Genomic DNA, 23270 nt, shown 5'->3' on the forward strand with positions numbered 1-23270 from the left:
CGCCCATTATGCAGCTTCGGCGGCCTACGTTTGGAGGAAACCGTACTGGGTAGCTTAGGGCGGCCGGAGCCCTAGAGAGCGGTGCCGCCCAACAACCTTTGCCTTCGGCTGGGGGGCCAGCTCCGCCTCTTCTCGTATCTTTCCCATAGCCCAAAATGGCGGCGGAGGTGGATTTCGGCGACCTAGAGCTGTTCGAGGCGTTTGACCACCTAGAGGAGTCGACTCCGAAGCCAGTTCACACCCTCTTCAAGGACGACGACGGCGACGAGGAGGACGAGAATGGGGTGGGCGACGCGGAGCTGCGGGAGCGGCTTCGGCAGTACGAGGAAACCATCGAGCAGCTCCGCGCCGAGAATATCCTTCCCGCTCGCTGGGCCCTGTCACTGGGGAGTGTGGTGTGTGCCGTGCCCGGGAGGGTGCGGGCGGAAATTCCACGAGGCTGAGAATCGCGGGTTCGGGTTGCGTAAGCTGTCCCCGAGGCCTCGGTGCAGACATCTCCCCTTCTGGGATCCGTATCCTGGACCTTATTCGCTCCTCCCGCCCCCCAATCTGGGGCCGGTTTTTAGTGTTATTCCGGACTCTTCCAACTGTTCACTTGTAGACTCTTCACCACTTCCCTTCCCCTCTTTGGAGTCGTTATCCGATCTCCTTTTTTGGAGCCAAGCTAAAGTTGTTGCAGTCACGCTGTAGTTTTATGTTAGGAGATACCGGATGCTTAGACCTAGGCGCAGATGTGTCTTTAGGGCGGGGCAAAAGTTAGTGGTGCTAGGATGTGCAGTTGGGGGCGTTAAGGAGTCGAGGCATGCAGAGAGAAATGGTTAATTGCTTGATGAACTTCGGGGATTCATTTTAAAGTTCTTCCACTTGGAAATAGCTTCCGTGGTTAAGGTCCATTGCAAACCCCTAGGGAAAACGCGCCAAATAAGTTTCCGTTTGCCTTTAGTCACATGTTTACAGCCTTTCTAGCAAGATGTGTTAATATGTTTATTCCCATTCTTAGAGAATTTTTGGTGTTTTTTTGTTTGTAATACACATGCAGGTAATTTTGGCTCAGGTAGTTTTTCTAGTGTAAAGACCCCTGAAAGTGGTTGGTAAATCATCTTTTAAGGTTTTCGAAGTAATTTTTTCATAATGCCTTTTTCTTCGACATTTTATTATGAAAAATTTCAAAATACAGAAAAGTTGAAAGGATTTTACAGTGAACATTCATAGATTCCATCCTAGATGCTTCAGTTCTTAACAGTCTGTTATGCTGCATAACATTTTTGGTTTAGTCTGTTAGTCTCTTTGAATTACATGACCCTGCCTTAGAAATACCACGTTGGAAGGGATGAAAACTGTATTTTAGTTTGTAGATCCAGATACCTAGCCCTGCAACAAAACAGGAGGTCAGTAAGTGTGTCATCCTCAAAATATTTGTGTTTTAACGTTTATAACATATGTTTATAACATTGACACCAAAAGTGAGGTTAGTAGTTGAACTTTATGATCTTCATATTTCTATTTAATGAGGGCTTATACTCCTTAACAAGTAATAACATCAAGAACTTAAAAGAAAATTGAACATTCTGACTCGACCAAGGTATGAGATCTTGAATTTGAATATTTAATCACAGGGTTTTTTTTTGCAAAAAGGGTGTTTAGGATTTTTGTACCATTTTGTACTCAAGAAATCATAGTAATGATCCTTTATTTTTAATTTGTGAGGGTAAAATTTGAATTCTCACAACCGTATTAAACTTTGAAACTGACTTATTGGGTGAAAATACGTGTGAAACACAATTCAGAAGTTTTTGACTTAATGTTCAGAACAGGCAAGTTATCAACCTAGCTGTTGCCATTCAGCGAACATTTCTGGGAAGTTAGAATTCAGATTACAGTATTAATCTGGCTGAAGATTTATTTATACAATTAAAATGTGCTCATAAATAGAAATAATGCAAGATGCAGCATTGTAGAAGAAGAGAAAGTAGTTGCTTTTGAAAAAAGTACAGTGAGTAAATTTGCATTCAGGCATCTGATTTTAATAGAAGAATAAATGTTGATATTTTGTAATATAAATTTATTTAGTAGTCACTAAATTAAAATATTTCTTAAAGTACAAATTTATTACACAGAACGGTATGTTAAGGCTTTCAGAATATGGGGTGCCCTGATGCAGTTTCACATGGAATTTTTTGTCCCTGGTACCAGCTGAATTAACTGGCTACACTGGTGACTAAAACTTTAAAATTTTAGAATTTAACATATGTAGAATTTAGACATATTTCAGAATATGTCTAAAGAATAACTTCTCTATGCCCTACTTTCCTTCCTCTATGTGAGCACGCTTTGTAGATCTACATTTATTTTTGGTTAGGTAGTAAACATATTGAATGTAACTAGGATTCTTAAAAAATCACAATTTTTATATATGTAAAGATATTTTATTTAGACAAGCATATGCTTTGTAATAGAGTTGTTCATTTAAACATTAAATATTTATTTATAAGGGGGTTATAATCACCTGAATTCAAATGATTACAGCATCATAGGCTTTGCCAATTTATAAGAAGCAAGCATTAGTATCCTGAAAAAGGAATATATATATATATATGTGTGTGTGTATATATATATATATATATATATATATATTTTAAATTAATAGTCCTCCACATTGTCAGACTGACAAAGCTTTCTACAGAACACCGAGGAAGAAAAAAATAAAATTATTTAGATAAAATTGTACCCTACATCTCTTGATTTAACCCTTATTTTTGGAACTTTCATGATCAGAAGTGTCTCTTCTTTTTATCCAGTAAACATTGTGGGGTTGTTTTTTTTTTCCTGTTTTTTCTTTATATGATGAAAATTTTCAAACGTACAGAAAGTGGAAAGAATAGTACAGTTAATACCCATATTTTCATCACTTAGATTTAACAATATTTTGCCATATTTCCTTCTTCTAATTCCATATACATACTTTACCCCAAATATTTCAGCATGTATTTTTTTTTCTAAAGACTTTCATGTTACCACAACACCATGATCACACCTAATAACTGGCACGATTTCCTTAATAACATTCCCAACCAGATTCAGATTTCCCCAATTGAATGTCTTTATTGCTGATTTCTCAAACTGAACTCCAGTCAAGGGTCATGCAATTGCATGTAGTTTTTAAAAACATGATGTATTTTTTAAAACTGAAGTTTGTGCAAATTGAAGCAAGTTTCTGGGTGTCTTCATATTTTAATTTTATTTCTCTACTTGATGTGGGCAGTTCCACATACGGATTGATTTATTTCACGTGCTGTACAGGTAGAAGGATTTGAGGCAGGTGTGGAGGAATCAGAGATTCAGCTGCTCCCAGGTTACCGAAGGGATATATAGCAGATTTCCAGGCTGCAGTCTAGTTCTGTTTTTTGCAGTATTTGAAAGTCAAATTCAGGAATGAGATACTTTTTACATCTCTACTTTAAAATTTTGGATTTGAGCTACTTAGTGCAGTGTGCTCTGCCCTCCAGAAAGAGTCTACCCATTTATTTATAGTGTTTCAATTTCCCATATATTTCCAAGCCAATTTCACTGATTCTTTCAGAAATATATTCTTGTAACCTGCTGTTTATTCAATTCGTCCCTCCCCTCAATTTGTAAACAAACAGCCATTGGGTAAAGAAGCTTTTTGGTTGAAAGATTAACTGTAGTTTTTAATTTTTTTATGAAATTTTTTTTTAAATATGTAATGTAAAAGATACCCCTAAAAACTGTTAAAGTGGGTAAAACTGGAGTTCTTTGTGGTTCTTGATCTTATTTGTAAAATATTATATGATCTTTGGTACTTAAGAATTATAAAGATTCAGCGTTTATATATACATATGCAAGTTTTACTTTAATGTCTTCTAAGAATATGTTTTAACTTCTGTTTTAGTGGAATATTGGTGAACAATACTAAATTAGATGGACCTTTATTTCAGATTCTATTTATGAACAATGTTATTTCAAAGTAAGTAATTTTCCCTTTCCTAAATATTATGAGCTGATGTATTTATGATACAATGTCTTCTATAAATACACTGTTTTCATTTTTACTTTATATACCATCTTTATTCTTTTACTTAAAATTTATGGAATCATGATAAGAGGACATTAGAGTCATATAAACCTGAATTTGAAGCTGGACTCCTCTACGTTCTATATCTGTGAACCTGGACAGGTCACTGACCCTCTCTGCATATCAGTTTCATCACTGGAAAACAGGACACTAATAGTAACTACCTCTTAAGTAGCTAAATGAGCACCTGTAAGAGCCCAATAAATAGCCTCAAATAAAAGTCACCGCTACCGCCATAAATAATCTTAACCGTTTCTCTACCACAATCAGGGAAGTAAGTTTTCCCTGTTGGCTATCTTCAAAGCTTACCCACATGATTTTTTTTTTTTCTTTTTAATAGCAAAACTAGACCTTTGCAAGCCTTCCAGCATGCTTGGGTCTAGGATGACTCAGTGCATTCCTGCAGTGCTTGCCAGAATGTTCTGACATGGTTTGAGGCCTTGACCTGTCCCTTCCTCAGAGCATGGTCATAGACATTTCAGACACTTGCTTGCCCCCTTCGGCGTCACTTAATCATATTGTTATCTTAGGCGCCGGGCAAGGTAAAGGGACCACACATAGGGTGTTACCTGGGTGGCAGGTCCATTGGCTACTTCATCTCAGCAGCAGCAGAACCTGAGGCTCTGGGAGGGTGGAGCAGCCTGTGGTGAGCGCAGGAGCAGCGCGGTGCTGGGCACGCGGGGCTCCGGCGCTGCTGTCACCGTCAGAATCGGCCTCTAACTCAAGCTCCTGGCAGTCTTAATGTCTGCACCGCTCACCTGGTGTTGTGCCTGCAGAAATCTTAGAATGTCAGAGCTAACGAGACCTGACACATCAAGTCTGTAAAGAGGAAGTTGGCTCTTTTGGCCCCTTCTGAACTGAGCACTGAAGAATATTTGGTGAATGTGGTTCTTGACCTGGAAAGCTGGGGAAAATAGACCTCAGTCGTTTTTCTTGCATTGCATTTTGGTCTTTTTTTCTCCAGTGTAATATTTACATAGGTGTTTCCTTATATGTGCAGAGAGGGTGTCTGGGAGGAGGATGTGGAAGAGCTGAATGCACTGATTATCTTTGTGTTGCAGAAATAAGGGGCTGAGAGACAGGGTAGGAAGGGAGCTTTTCGTTACATAACTCACCCTTTTAGTTCTTTTGAATTTTGAACCATTTACATGTATTATAGATTCAAAAATTAAGTATGTAAAATTTATAAATAAAATCCATTTAGTCTTTGCATAAGTATTTGCCAGCTGTTACATCCTAGGCACTGTATTAGTTTATCATAATCATTTTATTAACTTGACAACAATGTATATATTTTTCCTAAGGAATAGATTCCTGAGTGTTACAAAGAGTCAGCGATTTGATAAACTCTGAAAAACAAAATAACAAAATTTACACATGACATCTTCTAAAAATGCATAAAACTCAATCAAGTCAATGTTTTACTCTGTCTGGGTTCTGACCATTTTGTCCTCTTACGCAGGCAATATCATCAAGAAATAGAGGAATTTGTATCAAATTTAGTAAAAAGATTTGAGGAACAGCAGAAAAATGATGTGGAAAAGACTTCCTTTAATCTTTTGCCCCAGGTATTTCAAACTTAAGAGATTTTAAGATTAGTAGGTTATGCTTTTCACTGCCAATTGTTAGGCTCCGGGGATCCTCTTGAATCAAAACCAGAATGACTGTTGAGATTGACTGTTACCTCCCATCCTGCAGCCGGGCTTCCTTCTCCACAGTCTGACCAGCGCAGCCACAGGGCTTTCTTTTGGATCACGGGTGCTTTTCTCAGGGAGTCATATTCACACCTGGCTACACTCAAAACTGAAACCTCTTTATTTTCTATTCCCTGACTTGGACACGTGGTTTGGGGCAGAAAATTAATTTTAGGTCAGAAAAAAAAATCTCTGTTTCTGGGGTTTATAAAAGATGGATTCTTTTTATGTAAAATGAACAGGTTCATATGCCATCCTTTCTTTCCCTTCTACTTGTTTTAAAAATCAACAGCATGCCCGAAGAAATCTGAGAGATTCCACTCTGAATATTAGGGCATGAGTTTACCTTAAGAAAATCAGAATTATGATTTCTGGGCTTTTTTTTTTTAATTAAAAATTAAGGTAAGTAGAGTCTCTCAAATAAGGATCTTTAGCTGTTTATCCTCAGAGGTTGGAGAATGGAGTATTCTAATTAATTAAATTTTTTGTTTATCACCTTTAGTTTTCACCTATCAGATATAATTTTTAAAGATTCACGGAACAAAATACATTTAACAATAAAAACCATACTGAAAAAAAGAAAAAAACCATACTGAACATTATTTAATATTTGATTCAAGAAACACTCCAGAATTTTGTAGTGGCTTGAGGTCTGTAAGGGTTATAATATCAGTATTGACCAGTGATACCAAGTTATATATTATTTTAATCTTTGATTATATCTGATTTCAAGGTAAAGTCTGTCTTGTCAGTTTAAGTGTTGAAAGTTCCATAATTAATATTTGTTAACACAAAAGTCATAGTGTAAAAATAATTTAAAAAAAAAAAGTCATAGTGTATGCTAATGTTCCAGAAGATACTATCTTTTATATATCTTTTTAACTTTCCCACTCGGGAGATTTCTTTCATAAACATTCCTACCTAGCTTAACTTCTCAACTCACCCTAATTATGACAACAATGAATTCAAAATTTTATATACCTTAATGGTATGTATTAGAAAATAAAATGAGTGTGTTCAGATTGCTAATATTTGAAATTTAAAGTTGTTAGAATTTGGTTACCTTTTGTAACGTGTGTTTCTCTTTGTGTTAGCCTTCCAGTGTTATGCTAGAAGAGGACCATAAAGTAGAAGAATGCAGTGCTGTTAACAATAAGGAAGCTTTTAGTGTAAGTTTGGACATTTAAGTTTTGAATTCTGCAGATATGTTTCCTATCCTATGTCCATTGGGTGGCATTTAAATGATAAAGTGGTATAGTCATATGTCATCAGATGGTCACACATTCTTTCATTAAATTTGTTGTAAACAACAGTGTAGGCTTCAGCCTCTAAATACCATAGTTTGCTTTTTAATAACCATTTCACTGTGGCCTGGGGGCACAATAGATATACTTTGGAGGACTTTATTTTTCTCTTGACTATCCTCTCTGTTCATCTTCTTTCCTTTCTTTTTCTTTTTTTAATAGATTTTTTTTTTAAGAGCAGTTTTATGTTCACTAAAAAATGGAGTGGAAGGTACAGAGATTTGCCATGTATCCTCTGTCCCCAGACATTCATAGCCTCCCCCACTATCCACAGCCCCTACCAGGTGGTACATTTGTTACAATTGATGAACCTACATTGACACATCATTATCACCCAGAGTCCATGGTTTACGTTAAGGTTCATTCTTGGTGGTGTACATTCTGTGGGTTTGCACAAATTTATAATGATATGCATCTACCATGAGACTATCATACAGAGTAGTTTCACTGCCCTAAAAATTCTCTTTACTCCACCTATTCATCCCTCTCTCCCACCTCTATTCATTTTTAAGAACTTGGATGAAGATGTAGAAAGCATGCTTGTGGAACTTAGAGATGGGTGAAGCTGAGAGGGATATATAGCTAATATAACAGGTGGCAGATAGGAAATTTTAAATGTTCACAGACTCCAATGGTGGGTGAAAAACAAGACGATTTACAGAGATGAACCTACATTAGCCCTTTCAGTACCTATGCAAAATTCAGCAGTGTCAGTGCAGTGTAGTGGTGTGATTTTGCAACTTAAAAATTTTTAAAGAAAAAAAAAAAAAAAAAAAAATTTTTAAAGAAGATGATGTAATCCTGGATTCCATTAAAGGAAGACTAGGTTTCATGTTCATGGAGTATGGTGTCCCATTGGTGTACCACAATTTAGACTAAATTAGTAAGTGCAAAATCCCCCATTTCCAGGCAGGTGCCACTTTAAATCCCAGAACCTTAGAGTTTAAAAGGGAAATGAAGTTATCTAATTCAAATTCAGGAATCTTTCTTTAAAGTGCCCTTAGAGCATCTTGGCCTTTTTTTGAGTCTTTCCAGTAACTTGGAATTCACTTTTTTAAAAAATGAGACAAACCACTTCATTCTTCACACCTGTGATAGAAATTTCCACTCTCTAAAAGTTGAGCTGAAATGTGCTTCTTGTACTCAATCCAATCACTGGTCCTAGTTCTTCCACTTGGCATTTATAGGGTGATCTAAAACGATGCCTTTGCAAATATCAGCCTTTATCACATTTGCAGAGATGTGTACATACCTTGTGAATCTTTTCAGTAAGATCTGTGGGCTCTTCATCATCCCAGCACCCCCATGTCTTTAAAATTGTGGAAAACTGAAAATAGATTGGATATAGATGATTTTAAGGTGTTAGTAATTTTCTTAAGCATGACAGTGGTATTGTGATTTGTAGAATGTTCTTATTCTTAGAAGGCTCATACTGAAGTATTTAGGGGTGCAGTGTCATGAATAGAATCTGTAGTTGGTTATGTGTGGAAGCTAGAACCCGGGTAGGAAGTTATTGTATTAATCTCAAGCTGGAGAAAATAGTGACTTAGACTAAGATGATAGTGGTGTCAACTTACTTTTTAAAAATGGCTCAGTAAAAATGTGTGTGTGTGTGTGTGTGTGTGTAGAGATGTGCACACAAAAATGTCAGTTAACAATTGTCGAATCTAGATGGAGGGTACGTGGGTGTTCCTTGTACCATTTTTTTCAACTTTTCTGTAGGAAATTGTTCCCAAAAATTGGAAAGAAAGGAAAAGAGTGATTGGGAGGAAAGGAAGTGGAAACAGTGACTATATAGATATAGACAACTGTCTGAGGATCTTGCTGCAAAAGGAAGCAAAGAAATGGGGAATTGGAGGGAATGTAAGAGTTGTTGACAAGTTTTAGTTTTTTAAGTCTGGAGAAAGTGCAGCTGATAGTAGTGGTCCAACAGGAAAAATTCAGTGATCTAGGCAACAGAGGGGAATTCAGTGATGGAGATCTTACTTACACATCAGAATGTGGCTCCTTTAACTAGGGAGTTGATTATTATTTCTAATAATTTCATCCAGAAATAAATTGTTAAAACAATTAATCATAGTCTTACATTATTTAATGTCTTTTTTTTTTCTGCTTAAATAGCAATATTTTTTGACTTGTTTTCTGCAGGTTGTAGGAAGTGTCCTGTATTTTACTAATTTTTGCCTTGATAAATTGGGGCAACCGCTACTAAATGAAAACCCTCAGCTTACGGAAGGATGGGAAATACCCAAGTATCCTACATAGTGAATGAAGATCTTTATGCATCTTGCCATTAAGTTCACCTTTAAAAAAAAAAAAAAAAACCAAATTTTGCAGACTATGATAACTATTCCTTAATAAAACTCACTAAAGGTACCAGCAAGTCTTCAGCCACATTGTTTCTCTAGAAGGGCAAGAAATACAAGTAAAGGCAAAAAGGTTTGTGTGGGGAGTTGCTTTTGTTTTCTTCTTCTTCTTCTTTTTTAACCAAAACCATGAACTCTTTTAGCTTGAAAAGTTAATATTCTTTATTGCTAGCTTACGATAAATAAACAGATTAAACTAGAATTTCAATATATAGACATGTTAAATGTTTAAGACAGTCATATTGGAATTCATTGGTTCACGCCTGATGTGCCTGGGTGGGTGGAAAGGTATAATTACTGCTGTCAGTTTGATTGCTGTCTTGTAACCATCTACCCCTTTCCAAGTTACCTAAAGGAAAATATGATAATCTGTTTGCCTTGGTTCTTCTGTTATTAGCCACTGAGAAAACTCAGAGGTAACAGATCAGTCAGGAACACAAGGGTTCTTGGTTAAAAGACTTGGTCAAAAGTACTGTTTGTTTAAATCACTAAGCACAAGAGGTGAAAGTGTACTCATTTTTGCAGATAATAATTGGCGATCTACATGCTTTCTTGTCTCTGATACACGTTGCTGTCATACAGAATTTTGTTGATTTGCTTTTATATTTCTATTTACATTATGAAAATCTTTGTTTTTTGACCAAATAGGCCAAAGCCTCACTGTTTCAATTGTGGTTCTGAAGAGCATCAAATGAAAGATTGCCCAATGGTAAATTTTTCTCATATAAAAAAAAATCTTTGAACCAGAGCTTTCTAATGTTTTCAATACATCTATGGCATTGTGTGATGTGAAGAAACTTCCTGTCTTACTTTCCCGTAGTCCTTGATTTTGAAATCTTTCCAAATTTATACATAAGTTTTAAAGACATTAGATTTCTTAAAAAATAATTTATTACAGTACTCTGTATTTGAGATGAATAAAACATTATGAGAGTTCATTTTTAGACAACTTATTTTCAAAACTTTATTTTATGTTATGATAGTACCAAGGTAATAAGAAATTAAAGGACTGCTTCTCTTCTTTGCTTATTTTTCTAAAGTATCCACTCTTTTATACCTGTCCCTTATGCATTAAAACTGAAATCATCTGTGTGCTTGACCTAGAAAAAGTGCTTGTATTTATTTAATTTCTGAAATATTTCTAAACTGCTCGATACCATTCTTTCCAAACACATTATGATTTAGCCTCGGAATGCTGCTCGAATAAGTGAGAAGAGAAAAGAGTATATGGATGCCTGTGGTGAGACAAGCAATCAGAATTTTCAGCAGCGATACCACGCAGACGAAGTAGAAGAAAGATTTGGAAGATTCAAGCCGGGAGTTATCAGGTACCACTGTCATTTTACCGCAGAATGTCATTTCTACTTCCCCACTATTTGGAACGTTCTGTGGATCTTCAGGGTGATAATCAAGATATAAGTGTTCTCTGGCAAGGCTCTACATAATGTACAGCAATTAATCCAAAAACAGTTATTGGAATTTTAACTATGTGTTTGATAGGCACCGTGCCACAGGTGTGTAATATAAAACATAGAAGAGTTTTAAAATATCAGACCAGTATGTATTTTCATCCAAACAAGAATACAGTATTTTTCTTCCTCTTTTATTTTTACTCAGTGAGGAACTTCAGGATGCACTGGGTGTGACGGACAAGAGTCTTCCACCTTTTATATATCGAATGCGCCAGCTAGGATACCCACCAGGCTGGCTCAAAGAGGCCGAACTAGAGACCTCAGGGCTTGCACTCTATGATGGAAAAGGTATAGTATGTTCAGTTAGATAAGTCAGCTTAAGTGTTCTTTTTTTTTTTTAATTAAAGAATCACAGTAAAATGGGGTGGGAATGGCTGGCTTATTTAGTGTGTGCTGAGTTAACTAAAAAATATCTTGATGGGGGGCTTCCCTGGTGGCACTAGTGGTTGAGAGTCTGCCTGCCAATGCAGAGGACACGGGTTCGAGCCCTGGTCTGGGAAGATCCCACATGCCGCGGAGCAACTAGGCCCGTGAGCCACAATTGCTGAGCCTGCGCGTCTGGAGCCTGTGCTCCGCAACAACAGAGGCCGCGATAGTGAGAGGCCCGCGCACCGCGATGAAGAGTGGCCCCCGCTTGCCGCAACTGGAGAAAGCCCTCGCACAGAAACGAAGACCCAGCACAGCCATAAATAATAAAATTAATAAATTAATTTAAAAAAAAAAAAAAAAAAAAAAATATCTTGATGGTGTTTCCCTTGTTTTACAAGGAAAGAACTAAAACTTCATTGAGAGTTATCAGATGGTTATCTGGACTTGCTCAGTGACTACCTAGCAAGGTATTAGCTCTCCAGCTAGACCGCGTAAGCTCTTGCCTTTCTCAGTAACGGTAACAGAAATATATCCATCTCTGCCAGGAGACCTATAAAAGTTAGAATAAATAAACCCTCCTGTAATCTAGAACTTCTCTTAGGTACCTCCTCTAGAAAAATATTCACATGTGCGCACAAGGAAATGTATGTATATAAAGATACTTTTTAACATTGACTATGATAGTGAAAAATTAAAAACAACATTAAGGCCCTAAAGGAGAATGGCTAAGTAAACCGTGGTAGATCTGGGGGGTGGAATCCCTGCAGTATTTTTTAACATGGAGTAAATCCATGGAGCTAACTTGGCAAAATCCCTATGCAGTACTGAGTTTAAAAGGCAAGTTTCTGGATGACTTACATATTATGATACCATTGATCTTAAATTTAAAAAAAAACCCACACGGATGAAACAATGCTCTATATTTTCTATGAGGAGTTATGTTTGTAAAAGATATTTTTGAAAGATCTTAACCAAGAACCACCTAGATTTCAGGGTTTGGACTCATAGAGGCCTTCCCTGACCACTTTATTTAAAGGTGTCTCTCCCATGTTTACCCACCTGTTCTACCAGTCTTTATCACTTCACCCTGTTTGCTTTCTTCATGCCCTGTCACAATTTGTATCTATTTATTTATCATGTAGCACAGTGCCTGGCATCTGGTAGATAGTAAATAACTTTTTATATAAAAATTTTTAAAGTCCTAACCAATATACAGCAAACTCAACAGTGGTTATCCCTGAGAAGGAAAACAGGATTGGGCTTAAGATTTTAGTATTATCTCTAATGCTCTATATTTTTAAAAAATGAAAGTGTTTCTAGATATTACTTAGGTAATTAAAAATAAAAATAAAAAATTTAGGGACTTCCCTGGCGGTCCAGTGGTTAAGACTCTGCACTTCCACTGCAGCGGGTGCAGGTTCGATCCCTGGTCAGGGAACTAAGATCCCACATGCCGCGCAGCACAGCCAAAATTAATTAATTAATTAATTAAATAAAAACTAAATAAAAAATTTACCACCCCCCCACCTCAAGTAGTACCAAAGAATATTTAGCACAGCCTTATTTTTAAAATTCTATTTAAATTTTATTTATTTATTTTTGGCTGCATTGGGTCTTCGTTGCTGTGTGCAGGCTTTCTCTAGTTGTGGCGAGCGGGGGCTACTCTTCGTTGCGGTGCGCGGGCTTCTCATTGCGGTGGCTTCTCTTATTGCGGAGCACGGGCTCTAGGCACGCGGGCTCAACAGTTGTGGCTCGCGGGCTCTAGAGCACAGGCTCAGTAGTTGTGGCGCACGGGCTTAGTTGCTCTGCGGCATGTGGGATCTTCCCGGACCAGGGCCCGAACCCTTGTCCCCTGCATTGGCAGGTGGATTCTTAACCACTGTGCCACCAGGAAAGCCCCAGCACAGCCTTTTAATATATCCCCAAGTCATGCTGACATTCAAATTATCATTGCTCGTGCCACTCTGTAGGTGCTTGCATTTCTGTGTTTTCTCTCTCTCTCTCTCTCTCTAAGTTATTGGCTTGAATAGGGATTCTTTGGACAAAAGATTGTAGATCATTGAGAGCCTCTTAAATCTCTTTTAATCTGTAAGTTCCCTTTCTTGTTTTTAACAAAACTCTGTATTTTGTCCTTTTGAGTTTTCGAGATTTTGCTGATGCATCCCCGTGGTGTTATTTTAGCATGTTTCTCTGTCCCTCTGTTTCCTGTGAATTGTGGTGGAATCAGTCACTGGTGATCACTGCCTATATCTATCTGTTAATGATACAGATGACACACTGGTTATATTCTTATTCTTTCATTACTTGGCTTCTTATCCTGAAAACTTATATAAAGAGAAACTTCTCATCAACTATTTGTTTTCCTTAGGTATATAGACATGGGACTAGCAAAATAAATGTTCGATTTATTTAGTACTTTTCAAAATAATGAAGTGGTTCCCAAGTATCCTTCAAAGACTATTCTCATCTGTAAAGTGGTTTTAATAGTATGTACCTCTTAGGGTTGTTATGAAGATTAAGCGAATGAATACTTGTGAACTGTTGAAAGGCACTATCTGAAAAGAAAACACTAGCTCATACACAGTAACCATTATATAAATGTTTATTAAATAAAGAATTGGAATAGAGGATTAGGCAAATCATAAGACCAGTGCAAAACAGACTTTTCAAATAACTCATGGAAGAACTAAAGTTTCCAAGATTTTAAATGTTTATTTTTATCAAAATAATACGTCCATGTTGTTTAAAAATTATAATCTAATGGTTCAAAGAAATTATAATTAAAGCTATTCTCGGAATAATTCTGTGGTCATGAATCTAAGCACTTTCCAGGTCTACTTTTGGTCTGGAGAGGGATTTATATGGGCATCTAGCAATATTAAGCTTTTTGATGGTCTGTAATAGATGGTGCTGATGGAGAAACAGAAGCTGGAGAAGTACAACAAAATAAAAGTGTCACTTACGATCTCTCGAAATTGGTAAACTATCCAGGTTTTAATATATCTACTCCCAGAGGAATTCCAGATGTAAGTGTGTTGGTTTTTTATTCTTCTGGGATGTGACTTTATTTATGTAGATTGTTCAAAATGTTAGCTTATGTAGCAATTACTGTTCCATAAAGAAGTAAATGTGTTACTTTTGTGTTTAACTTTTTAATTTCCTTTATGTTGATTAGAATATTAAGTGAAATCTTGAATTCATCAAAAAGAAAAAAACCCCACAGTTTTTTCCAATTTTATGCCCTAAGAAAAGGAGCTAAAATAGAATGGTGAGATTCTATAAATCTAGAACTACTCTAAAATTAAAAGATTATTTTTTTAAAATATGGGATGGTTTGAAGCAGTATTATAAGTTTTACAGAATTAATTGGGAAGTAAATTTCTGCCTTTAATAAATCTAAGTATACTATAACTTTTCCCTACTCTTCCCTCTTCCCCCCCTCCCCAAAGTAAAATTTCTCCTATACAAGAAAGGTTTGCTACACTTAATCTTTTCCAACTTTCATCTTACGTTTCAGGCTTTAACAACTAACTATAGTAGTGGTGATGGTGGTGGTGGTATTTTAATAAAAATGCATTCTAGGTGTTCTTAGGGACTGGGCTTTAGAGAAACAGCCAAAGGTCTGAACTTACAGTCTAGTGAACAGATACGAAGATGTGTGTAATTAATCAAGGGCTGAGTTGCATGTACAGATCATCAGTGCCTCTGGAAGTGGGTCCAAGTACCAGCCTACATCAGAATCTCCTTGGGGTGTGCATTAGAAATGCACATTTTTGAGCACCGCCCCTTCCCACCCTTAGACTTAACTGACTTAGTCCTTGGAATCTATAGGTTTCACAAGAGCCCAGAGTGATTTCTATTGAGAACCACTGTTGAATGTGTTACTGGCGATAAGAGAGAAATGAGTGATGTTGAACCTTAAAGATTATTGTTCAGTTTGGAAAGGGAAAGAACAGAAGATAAAAAAATCAGCATGAGTGAGCGAGTTAGGAGAAGGGAACAGTTAACAGTCATGTGAAGAGCGCTGGTGCGTCAGGAGGGGGCAGGAGCCAGCCAGGCCGGATGAGAGTCTGTGTCATTACTGCCTGTAAGTTCTTCTTGCAGTAGGTAGAACCTTTCTGCGCCAAGCGGTTTTGTCAAGTAGTCTTTTAGTGTTCAGTCCTGCGCGTTCTGCAGGCAGAGTTGGGGTTTTTTTCCCCTTCAATGCTCCATTATTTTCTTTAATTCCCCCAAAAAGGAAAAGTCACATATGAAGCAGAAATGTAATTTGAGACCTCCACCTTACCTCCTGTCAGCAGACTATTCAAAGCATGACGTTTTCCAAATACATACTTATTTTTCTCTTCTCCTTTCATCATTAGGAATGGAGGATGTTTGGTTCCATACCAATGCAGGCATGTCAGCAGAAAGACGTGTTTGCCAATTACCTAACTTCTAACTTCCAAGCGGTAAATAGATTTTCAGAGTGTGGTTTATAAACATGTATCGCGTCTATCTGAGGAATTTTGTAACTCATTAGGCATCTTATCGCCTTTTCTCGCTTTGGATATAAAGCACTCTGTGTGTTCTGATGAATCCAAAGGAAAAAGATAACTGCATTCACCAGTTACCTGGACTTAGCTCCAGATTGGTTTTCTACATCATATTTAAGTGAAGGGATGGAGTTCAGTTCTTTGTGGACCCACCTGACTTGTGTTCGGTTTGGTTCTCCGTTAGCCGAGTGTGAGGTCCAGCAGCAAGAGGTCTTCGTCTCTGCCCAGCCCTAGTAGTCCAAAGAAGCAGAAGAAGGAAGGCAGCTCAGCAGCCTCGCCCGCCGACATGGAGCTCGACTCGGGTAGGTTTCATCCCGTGGTTTTGATTTCTTTAGAAAGTAGGGCGAATTTGTACACTCCTGAGTTCCATAAGAAAGAGGAAGCTCTTTACGAGCAGTAACTAAAGAGGAAATCTTTTCTTTTCTCCTTGGATATCAGAGCATCTCCACTATTACTGCTCGAAGCTCAGTTGGAAGACTCATAGCTTGGTGTGAGAGCCCGCTGGGCAGCCGACTGGATACCTGAGTCAGACAGACCTACCCACCCGGTCCCAGTGGTTCTGGACCTGGACCGGCCCCTCTGGTGGGCAGTGCTTTGAGACAAGCAGTGGGACATGCTCCCCTTTCGCAGCTTGCTCCCGAGGGGAAGAAGGGCAGAGCTAAGTCAGGCTTTCCCAGTTACTCTTCCCAAGTGTATAAATCCACTAAGTCCCTCCTCCCCCCAGGAAAGAGAGACCAGGAGGAAAGTCCGTCCTCTCAGAAACCAGAAGGGAACAAAGGCCTTGCCCTCTGATACTCCCCCAGCCTTTTGTTCTCTGAACCCTCTGGGTTTACCGTGGAACCTGTGGTCAAGCAGGGTTGTGACGGTCCTTTTCAGCAGCTCAGTAGTTATGAGGACAGTCACGCTCCCACCTTTTTGAGTCCCCGCTTGCCCCACTACCAACCACCACTCCTTTGGGTTTCCCCTTGGGACTACTGATGAGTAGTTTAGATTTTGCCCCCAGAAGGCTCTGGAATGGATCAGAATTTTGTGTTAATTGGATAAACTCCAAGTTTGCTCTGAACCTAATGAAAACTCACCCCTTGTTCTGTTTCCCGTCACAAACCATGCCCCTCTACTCTGGTCCCATGTAGCATGTCGGATGTTCTGAAAGCGAAATGAAATGGCAACATTAGGGTAAAATGCATACAGATGCTCTAGTAATAAGATGCCAGCAATGTAAATTGCCTCAAATTTGAATGGAGACCTCCCTACCCTGAATACCCATTTTCAGATTCCCAGGGAGAATTTATTTTACTTTATTGTTTTGGCCGTGCCGCACGGCACGCGGGATCTTAGTTCCCCGACCAGAGGTTGAACGTGTGCCCCCTGCAGTGGAAGCGCGGAGTCCTAACCACTGGACCGCCGGGAAGCCCCACCCAGGGAGAATTTAAAGGTTGCAGATTAAATCACCTTAAAGCCCCAAATTGAATTATTTTGCACTAGCAACTTCAAAGTCCAAAATTAAAGCCTCCAAACCATTTTCCCAAATTTTTTATTCTGCTTGTTCTTACCACAGGAGTCTTGACGCCTTAGTAAAGTTCACAACCTGGACGTTTAGCACCAACAGCCTTACTTCAATATCTAGTCTCACTTTTAACACGGCCAAAGAGTTCATAGGAAACAGAATTACAGCCTTTGCCACATACCTATGAAATTTTGAAAGCAAGCAATTCCCCAGAACCCAAAAGCAGTTGTCCCAGACAGAATTACATTCTGAGAGCCCAGCACTTCCCAGTGTTATCAAAGGCCACAGCCGAGATTTCTGAGTAAGGGCAAAAGTCTTGGTTTCTGTCTCTCAAGGATGTTAGTTAGTGCCAGTCATCTGACTCCACCACCTGGGAACTTAAATTAGGTTGGAAGAAGTTTCCCCATAAGAAGAGAATTTTGGTCTTAGGCACTTAGAGTAGTACCTCTGAGGAAAAGACACCCGAGCTTGGTATTTTGAACCATTTGGGTTGTAGTTGCTTTCTCTCGAGGTTTGGGAATTTGCGGCGGTGGCACTCCGTAACTAGGTCCACACACTACCTGCAGGCGCTTTCAGCCCTGTGCTGGGAGCTGCTGCTTCTGTTTCTTGTGAGGGGATTTCTGAGGCCTAGGAAACCTTCCTCTTAAGGGAAGTTTCTCTCTGTTTGTCTGTCTGTCTCTTTCTTTCTCCTTCATATATAATTAACCAATCAAGAGCCAGCCTGAGCCCATGTGATGAAGTGAGACTCAAGAATCCAAGTTTAGTGCCTCCACATTCCTTCCGTGGTTCTCGGTCCACAGTGGAATTTGGGGCAGAAGATCTAGTGCTAGTGCTTGCCTAACTCACCCTGGGATAAACAGTTTAATTAGAACCTCTTTAGTTCTCTGTAAGACAGACAGAACCTTTGCAGAACAAAGATTATTTACCCCGGGTGCCTAAAAGGCCTGAAATGCCTTCTTTCCACACTATATATCTGATCTCTGCCTCTGCCACACTTCCTGAGGACTCAGCTGGGCCCCTACCCCGAAGCCTGTGCCTTAGTTCGCTAGATCCCCCTCGCCCTGCAGTCTGTAAGTGAATTATTTCGTCAGTTGTGCCTGCTTCCGAGCCTCTGCTGCCATCCGCTGACGCTTCTGCCTGCCCGCACACATTTGTTAAATGTAGTTCAAGGTCCCAGACCACCTGCTAAAGGCCCCTCTGGTCGCAGCCATCAGCAGAGGCAACTGGTTTTGTTTACAAGCGCCTGCCTCTGTGCAGAAGCTTAAGTAAGCCTCTGCCTTTCTAGAAACAGCCGCACCTCTAAAAGAAGCCACCATAACATGCAGTCACCTGCTGAGGACAAAGAACCCCGTGACAAGAGCTTTCTTGCCCAAGCCACAGACTTAAAAGATGGGCCAGTGCCAGGATCAGAACACTCTGACCACATGTAAAGCTCAAGGCCTCAAGCCACATATCTTGACCTCCATGTGTCTTCCCACCCGCAGGCCATCCTTCTGTTGTTAAAACGTGTTGTTTTCCATGTTCCCTCTCAGCACACTGAATGTCAGGGTCTTTGAGGGGGTGAATAGCAACCCCTTTCCCTACCCTGGTTCTGAACAACTTAAGTGATCATTCAGTGAGTAGTAACAGATCAAATTATCAAGGCCAGTTATAGGGCTGCTTCATGAAAGGGCCGAGAGGGTCTGCTAACTGAACTGGGTTGGCTTATGAACACCCTGGTAAATGGTCCTAAAGGCAGGCCCTTCCCACCCCAGAACCACCGCAAGCCCCCCCCCCCCGCCCCGCCCCGTCCCCAGCTTCTTCCTGCTCTGCAGGGATGAAACTCTGTAAGGCGTAGGAATTCGAGTGACTTTTGTGGGCAGCTCATTCCCAAGAAGAAGAAACAGTGAGTCAGTCTAATTGCCATTTTCCTGTGGAAAATTTTATTAGCAAATAATGTGTTATAAGTGAAATGGGTTCCATATTGCAAAGCTGTGGGTACAGTGATTCAGCGTGGAACTGTGAACTATAAGTACCTGAACATCCTTTTCCCATTTAGCATTCTTTTTTTTTTTTTTTTCCCATTTAGCATTCTTATGTTAATAGTGTTCATTGTGATATTTTGTGCAAAATGAAACTTGGGTTAAACTGTTTAGTTATGTTTTATTCTTAAAAGCATGAAGTACATATATTGTCAAATAGCTCACTAGCTTCGCCATCCCTTCTCCCTGCCAGCTGCCCCTCCCTCCTCTGTGCTCTCTGCTGTAGTCGGCAGCACCCGTGTTCTCGTAGCTCCCGAGACTGAGAGATGCCATTCGTCTGCAGCCGCATCCCCCCGTGATCGTGGCTTTCCATTTCTAGCCAGTTACCGAAATCTTAACACTGTCTCAGAAATTGCCTCTTCGTTCAGGCTTTTCTCTCTCACCTGATTGCTCTTGGCGCCCTTATAACTGATTTTTTTTTTTTTTAATCCTTCCTTTCAGCTTTTTTATCCATTCTTTGCTCTTCTGATTGAGTTAACATCTTAAAATCTGAGTGACAGTGTATTACCCTCCTCACAGATCTTATTGCCTATACAATAAAGTTCAGACTGGCTTTGCATAGGCTTTATGATTCTGTGTTACGCAGTTGAATTTTCCAAAGTTTTTACACACATAGTGTGTTTCAGACTCCTCTGCTAGACCCTGAGGGCAGGAAGATTAATAAGACACAACTGCTACCCTTAGTTACGGCTCTCTGTCGCCTAGGATTGCAGATGTGTAAACATCATTTTAATATAAATGTGGTGGCCTGTAGTGATACATACAGAGGTTAGTATCACAGAGCTGGTTACCAACTGTAATAGTGGCACCAAGGAAAAACTGCGCAGCCGTGCTGGATAAAGTCATAGCCTCTTCCCAAGAATGACTTCAAGCTGCATCTTGAGGGATGAATTCAGAGACTTACCAGGGCCATGAGAAGGGTTAGGGCATTTGAGACAGTGAGAAATGCAAATACAGAAGCACGAAGCATCACGGCACATTGGTCCAACAACAGTGTGACAGCTGGAGTCTTTTCAACCAGGCAGTAAGAAATGACATGGTGGAAATAGGCAAATTCTTGGTTGTGAGAGCCTCATAAGGCACAGAGGAGATCGGACTTCTTCCTGTAGGTGATGGGAAGGCACTAAAGAGTTTCTCATGAGATGGAAAGGTTATTAGGACCAGATTTATGTTTTAGAAAGACTGATAGTTTGGAGGATGAATATAAGGAAGAAGAGTCCAGAGGCAGGAAGGACTCATATTCCTGACAAACAGTAGTGGGCCCAAAATAACGCAGCACCTATGACAGGCTGCAGGAAAGGGTGGACCCCAGAGAGCCAAGGACCTGCTGTGGGCAGAAGGAAAGGGGGAGGACTCTCTGATGACGCGCAGGTTTCAGTTTGGGAGACTTCAGCCAGATGCCACCGGTGGTGCTACTAGCGAGCTTAGCAAATGGGGGAAGAGTGTGAATTTTAGGAAAAGCTCCTCTGTTTTGGACAGGTCGGATCTGTTGTGTCTGTGGGACATACAGGCAGTGATGACCAGTGACCAGTTGGCTGCGTGAACCCACAGTTCAGGCGAGCAGTCTACACTCAGGGTACAGAATTGGGAAGTAAGCCAGGGACTTGCCCGCCCTGCCTGCTCCACTTCATATCCTTCTGCCTCCACCACTCTGGAGTCTAGGCAGCTGAATTTCCAGCCCAGTTTCCTACTGTGTTAAAGTTTTCCCTCGGTTAAAGTTCCTGGCGCCAGAGATCCTGACCTTTCCCCCTGCAGATGTTCTTTTCAGGTGGATTGAGGACATTAAGTGATGGTCATGGTATCTGAGGACCCAGTTTTCCCCTCTTGAGCCAGTTATTTTGGCCAGTGAACCTCTGGATTCACCTGAGTTCAAATAATAAGTGTCAGTAAAACCAAATAAATGCTATATGACAACTCAAAGTATCTCAACGTCCTCATTTCAGATGCAGAGGTCCCGCACGGGCCCCCGAGCAGCGAAGCTTTTCAGTTTCAGCCCCCGCTGCCCCCTGGCACTCCTCCGCTGCCCCGGAGCACCCCTCCACCCATCTTCACGCCTCCGCTCCCCAAGGGCACCCCGCCGCTCACTCCCAGTGGCTCACCCCAGACCAGAGCGGCATCTGTGACTATGGACGAGGACGCACTGACTCTGGAGGAACTTGAAGAACAGCAGAGGCGGATCTGGGCGGCCCTCGAGCAGGCCGAGAGCGTAAACAGTGATTCTGATATTCCTGTTGACACACCTTTAACCGGGAATTCAGTTGCCTCTTCACCTTGTCCGAATGAGCCTGACCTCCCTGTCCCAGAGGGAAAAACATCTGAAAAGCAGATGTCAGATGAGGCTGAGGTACCAGACACCTGCACAGAGAAATCAGAAGTTGAACAAACCTCGAGTCCAGATTCTGAGGCTGCCTTGCCTGGCCAGAAGCAAGAGGAAGGGCCGGCCGAGGCCGACTCTGAAGGTACTCTTGACAGTGGCAGGGTCGGGTCAGACTGTGAGGTCAAGAATGGAGGCAGCAGCCAGAAGCTCCTTCAAACGGACACCAGTCCTGGAACAGCCACTAAAATCCATAGCCCCGTCCCCGACATGAGCAAGTTTGCAACCGGAATAACGCCATTTGAATTCGAGAACATGGCGGAATCTACTGGAATGTACCTCAGGATAAGAAACTTGTTAAAGAACTCGCCCCGAAACCAGCAAAAACACAAGAAGGCTTCTGAATAACTGCTTTTGACATAGCACCAAGAGCTATTTAATTATAACTGTGCATTCTGGTAATTAGTACTAAGTGGACAGGTAAAATTATTTTCCTGTTTGTCCCTCCCATGTTAAAAGAAGTCTATCTAAGGCTTAATTGTGGTCTGAAGTCAGGCCTCTTTTAAAGAACAGAAGGACTGAGCTTGCTGGTTTACTATATTTTATTCTCGCTGATAAAACCTTGCGGGGGGGACGTAGGTAGGAGCTGGTTTAGAGGTAGTTTGTTAAGGTTTATACTATTTTTGGATCGTGTCTGTCAAGAGTGATGGTTTTTATCTGTCTTTTGTACATTGTTTTCCCTTTCTACATTTTGCTAATTATCCTGTATGTAAGTTTAATATATCACTTTTTAAAAGAAAAAATTCTAACCATTTAAAATTCATATTTCAACTCTGTCAACCAAATGAGAAAAATCAGGGATGAGCAGCTTTATCCCATTTCGGGTATTTTTGTAAGTGATTTACATGCATCAGTTTTAATAACACTTTTACTTTTTTGTAACTTCATTCTTCATATAAGCTTGCTATACAGGTATGTTCATCTTTGTGTACAAAGGTTTAATAAATTAGTTTTCATATACATAATCTGAGACTTTGAATACAAAAAGATGATTCACAGTTAAATTAGTATATACAACCTTGTAAGTTTGGAAGTAAATTATGTGCTTGCAAAAATTAGTGGCAGCAAAGGAAATAAAGAAATTACAAGTTTGGGTATTTTCAGTGGATTTCAGCCTTAAATATAGAAATAGCAAGACGTTTTAAAGTAATCATTTTGAAGAAAATAAATGGAGGGCAGCTAGCCTTTGTACAAAAATAGTTTTCTAGATTTGAATCCTATGATAATTGTTAAAAACAAAAAGTAGACATAAACAAATTGTGTTTAATTGTCAGATATATCAGATAGAGCTGAAACTATGTTTTTTGTCTTTATGTGGAATGCCATTACATCTTTATAGTCAAGTCCATGAAAATAAACATTTAGATGATCTTGAATGATTCCTGTTAGGTAGTGTTATTCTCCTCACAGGCCAGCAGAGGGAGCAAAATATAACCATTTCAGATTTGGTTTTCATTTTGGGAACTTGAGAAACCAAATTAACTGGGAAGAAAAATTATATGAAAGAGAGAAATTTATTTTCAAGGCCCTCACAGAAC

The 23270-nt window shown here is 39.8% G+C and overlaps 1 protein-coding gene and 1 non-coding gene across 6 annotated transcripts; both read left to right on the forward strand.

The window, feature by feature from the left end:
• On the forward strand, positions 1–23270 carry ZCCHC8 (zinc finger CCHC-type containing 8). 5 transcript variants are annotated; one of them, XM_059894349.1, is made up of 14 exons: positions 1–354; positions 1540–1582; positions 3911–3985; positions 5556–5661; positions 6882–6956; positions 9240–9343; positions 9465–9530; positions 10106–10166; positions 10643–10785; positions 11075–11217; positions 14203–14324; positions 15660–15746; positions 16015–16132; positions 21302–23270. In XM_059894349.1, the coding sequence occupies exons 1-14, from the start codon at positions 156–158 to the stop codon at positions 22078–22080; spliced, it is 2121 nt and encodes a 706-aa protein (XP_059750332.1). In that variant the 5' UTR covers positions 1–155; the 3' UTR covers positions 22081–23270. The 5 variants fall into 5 exon arrangements, with proteins under 5 accessions (XP_059750332.1, XP_059750333.1, XP_059750335.1 ...); XM_059894350.1 differs by having other exon boundaries at positions 200–353; positions 1544–1582; XM_059894352.1 differs by having other exon boundaries at positions 312–354; positions 3957–3985.
• On the forward strand, positions 4447–4581 carry LOC132348330 (small nucleolar RNA SNORA9). Its single transcript, XR_009497447.1, has one exon. It is a non-coding gene; the product is annotated as a small nucleolar RNA SNORA9 (small nucleolar RNA).

This window comes from Balaenoptera ricei, chromosome 14 (assembly GCF_028023285.1).
Source record: "Balaenoptera ricei isolate mBalRic1 chromosome 14, mBalRic1.hap2, whole genome shotgun sequence".
Classification (NCBI taxonomy): Eukaryota; Metazoa; Chordata; class Mammalia; order Artiodactyla; family Balaenopteridae; genus Balaenoptera; species Balaenoptera ricei.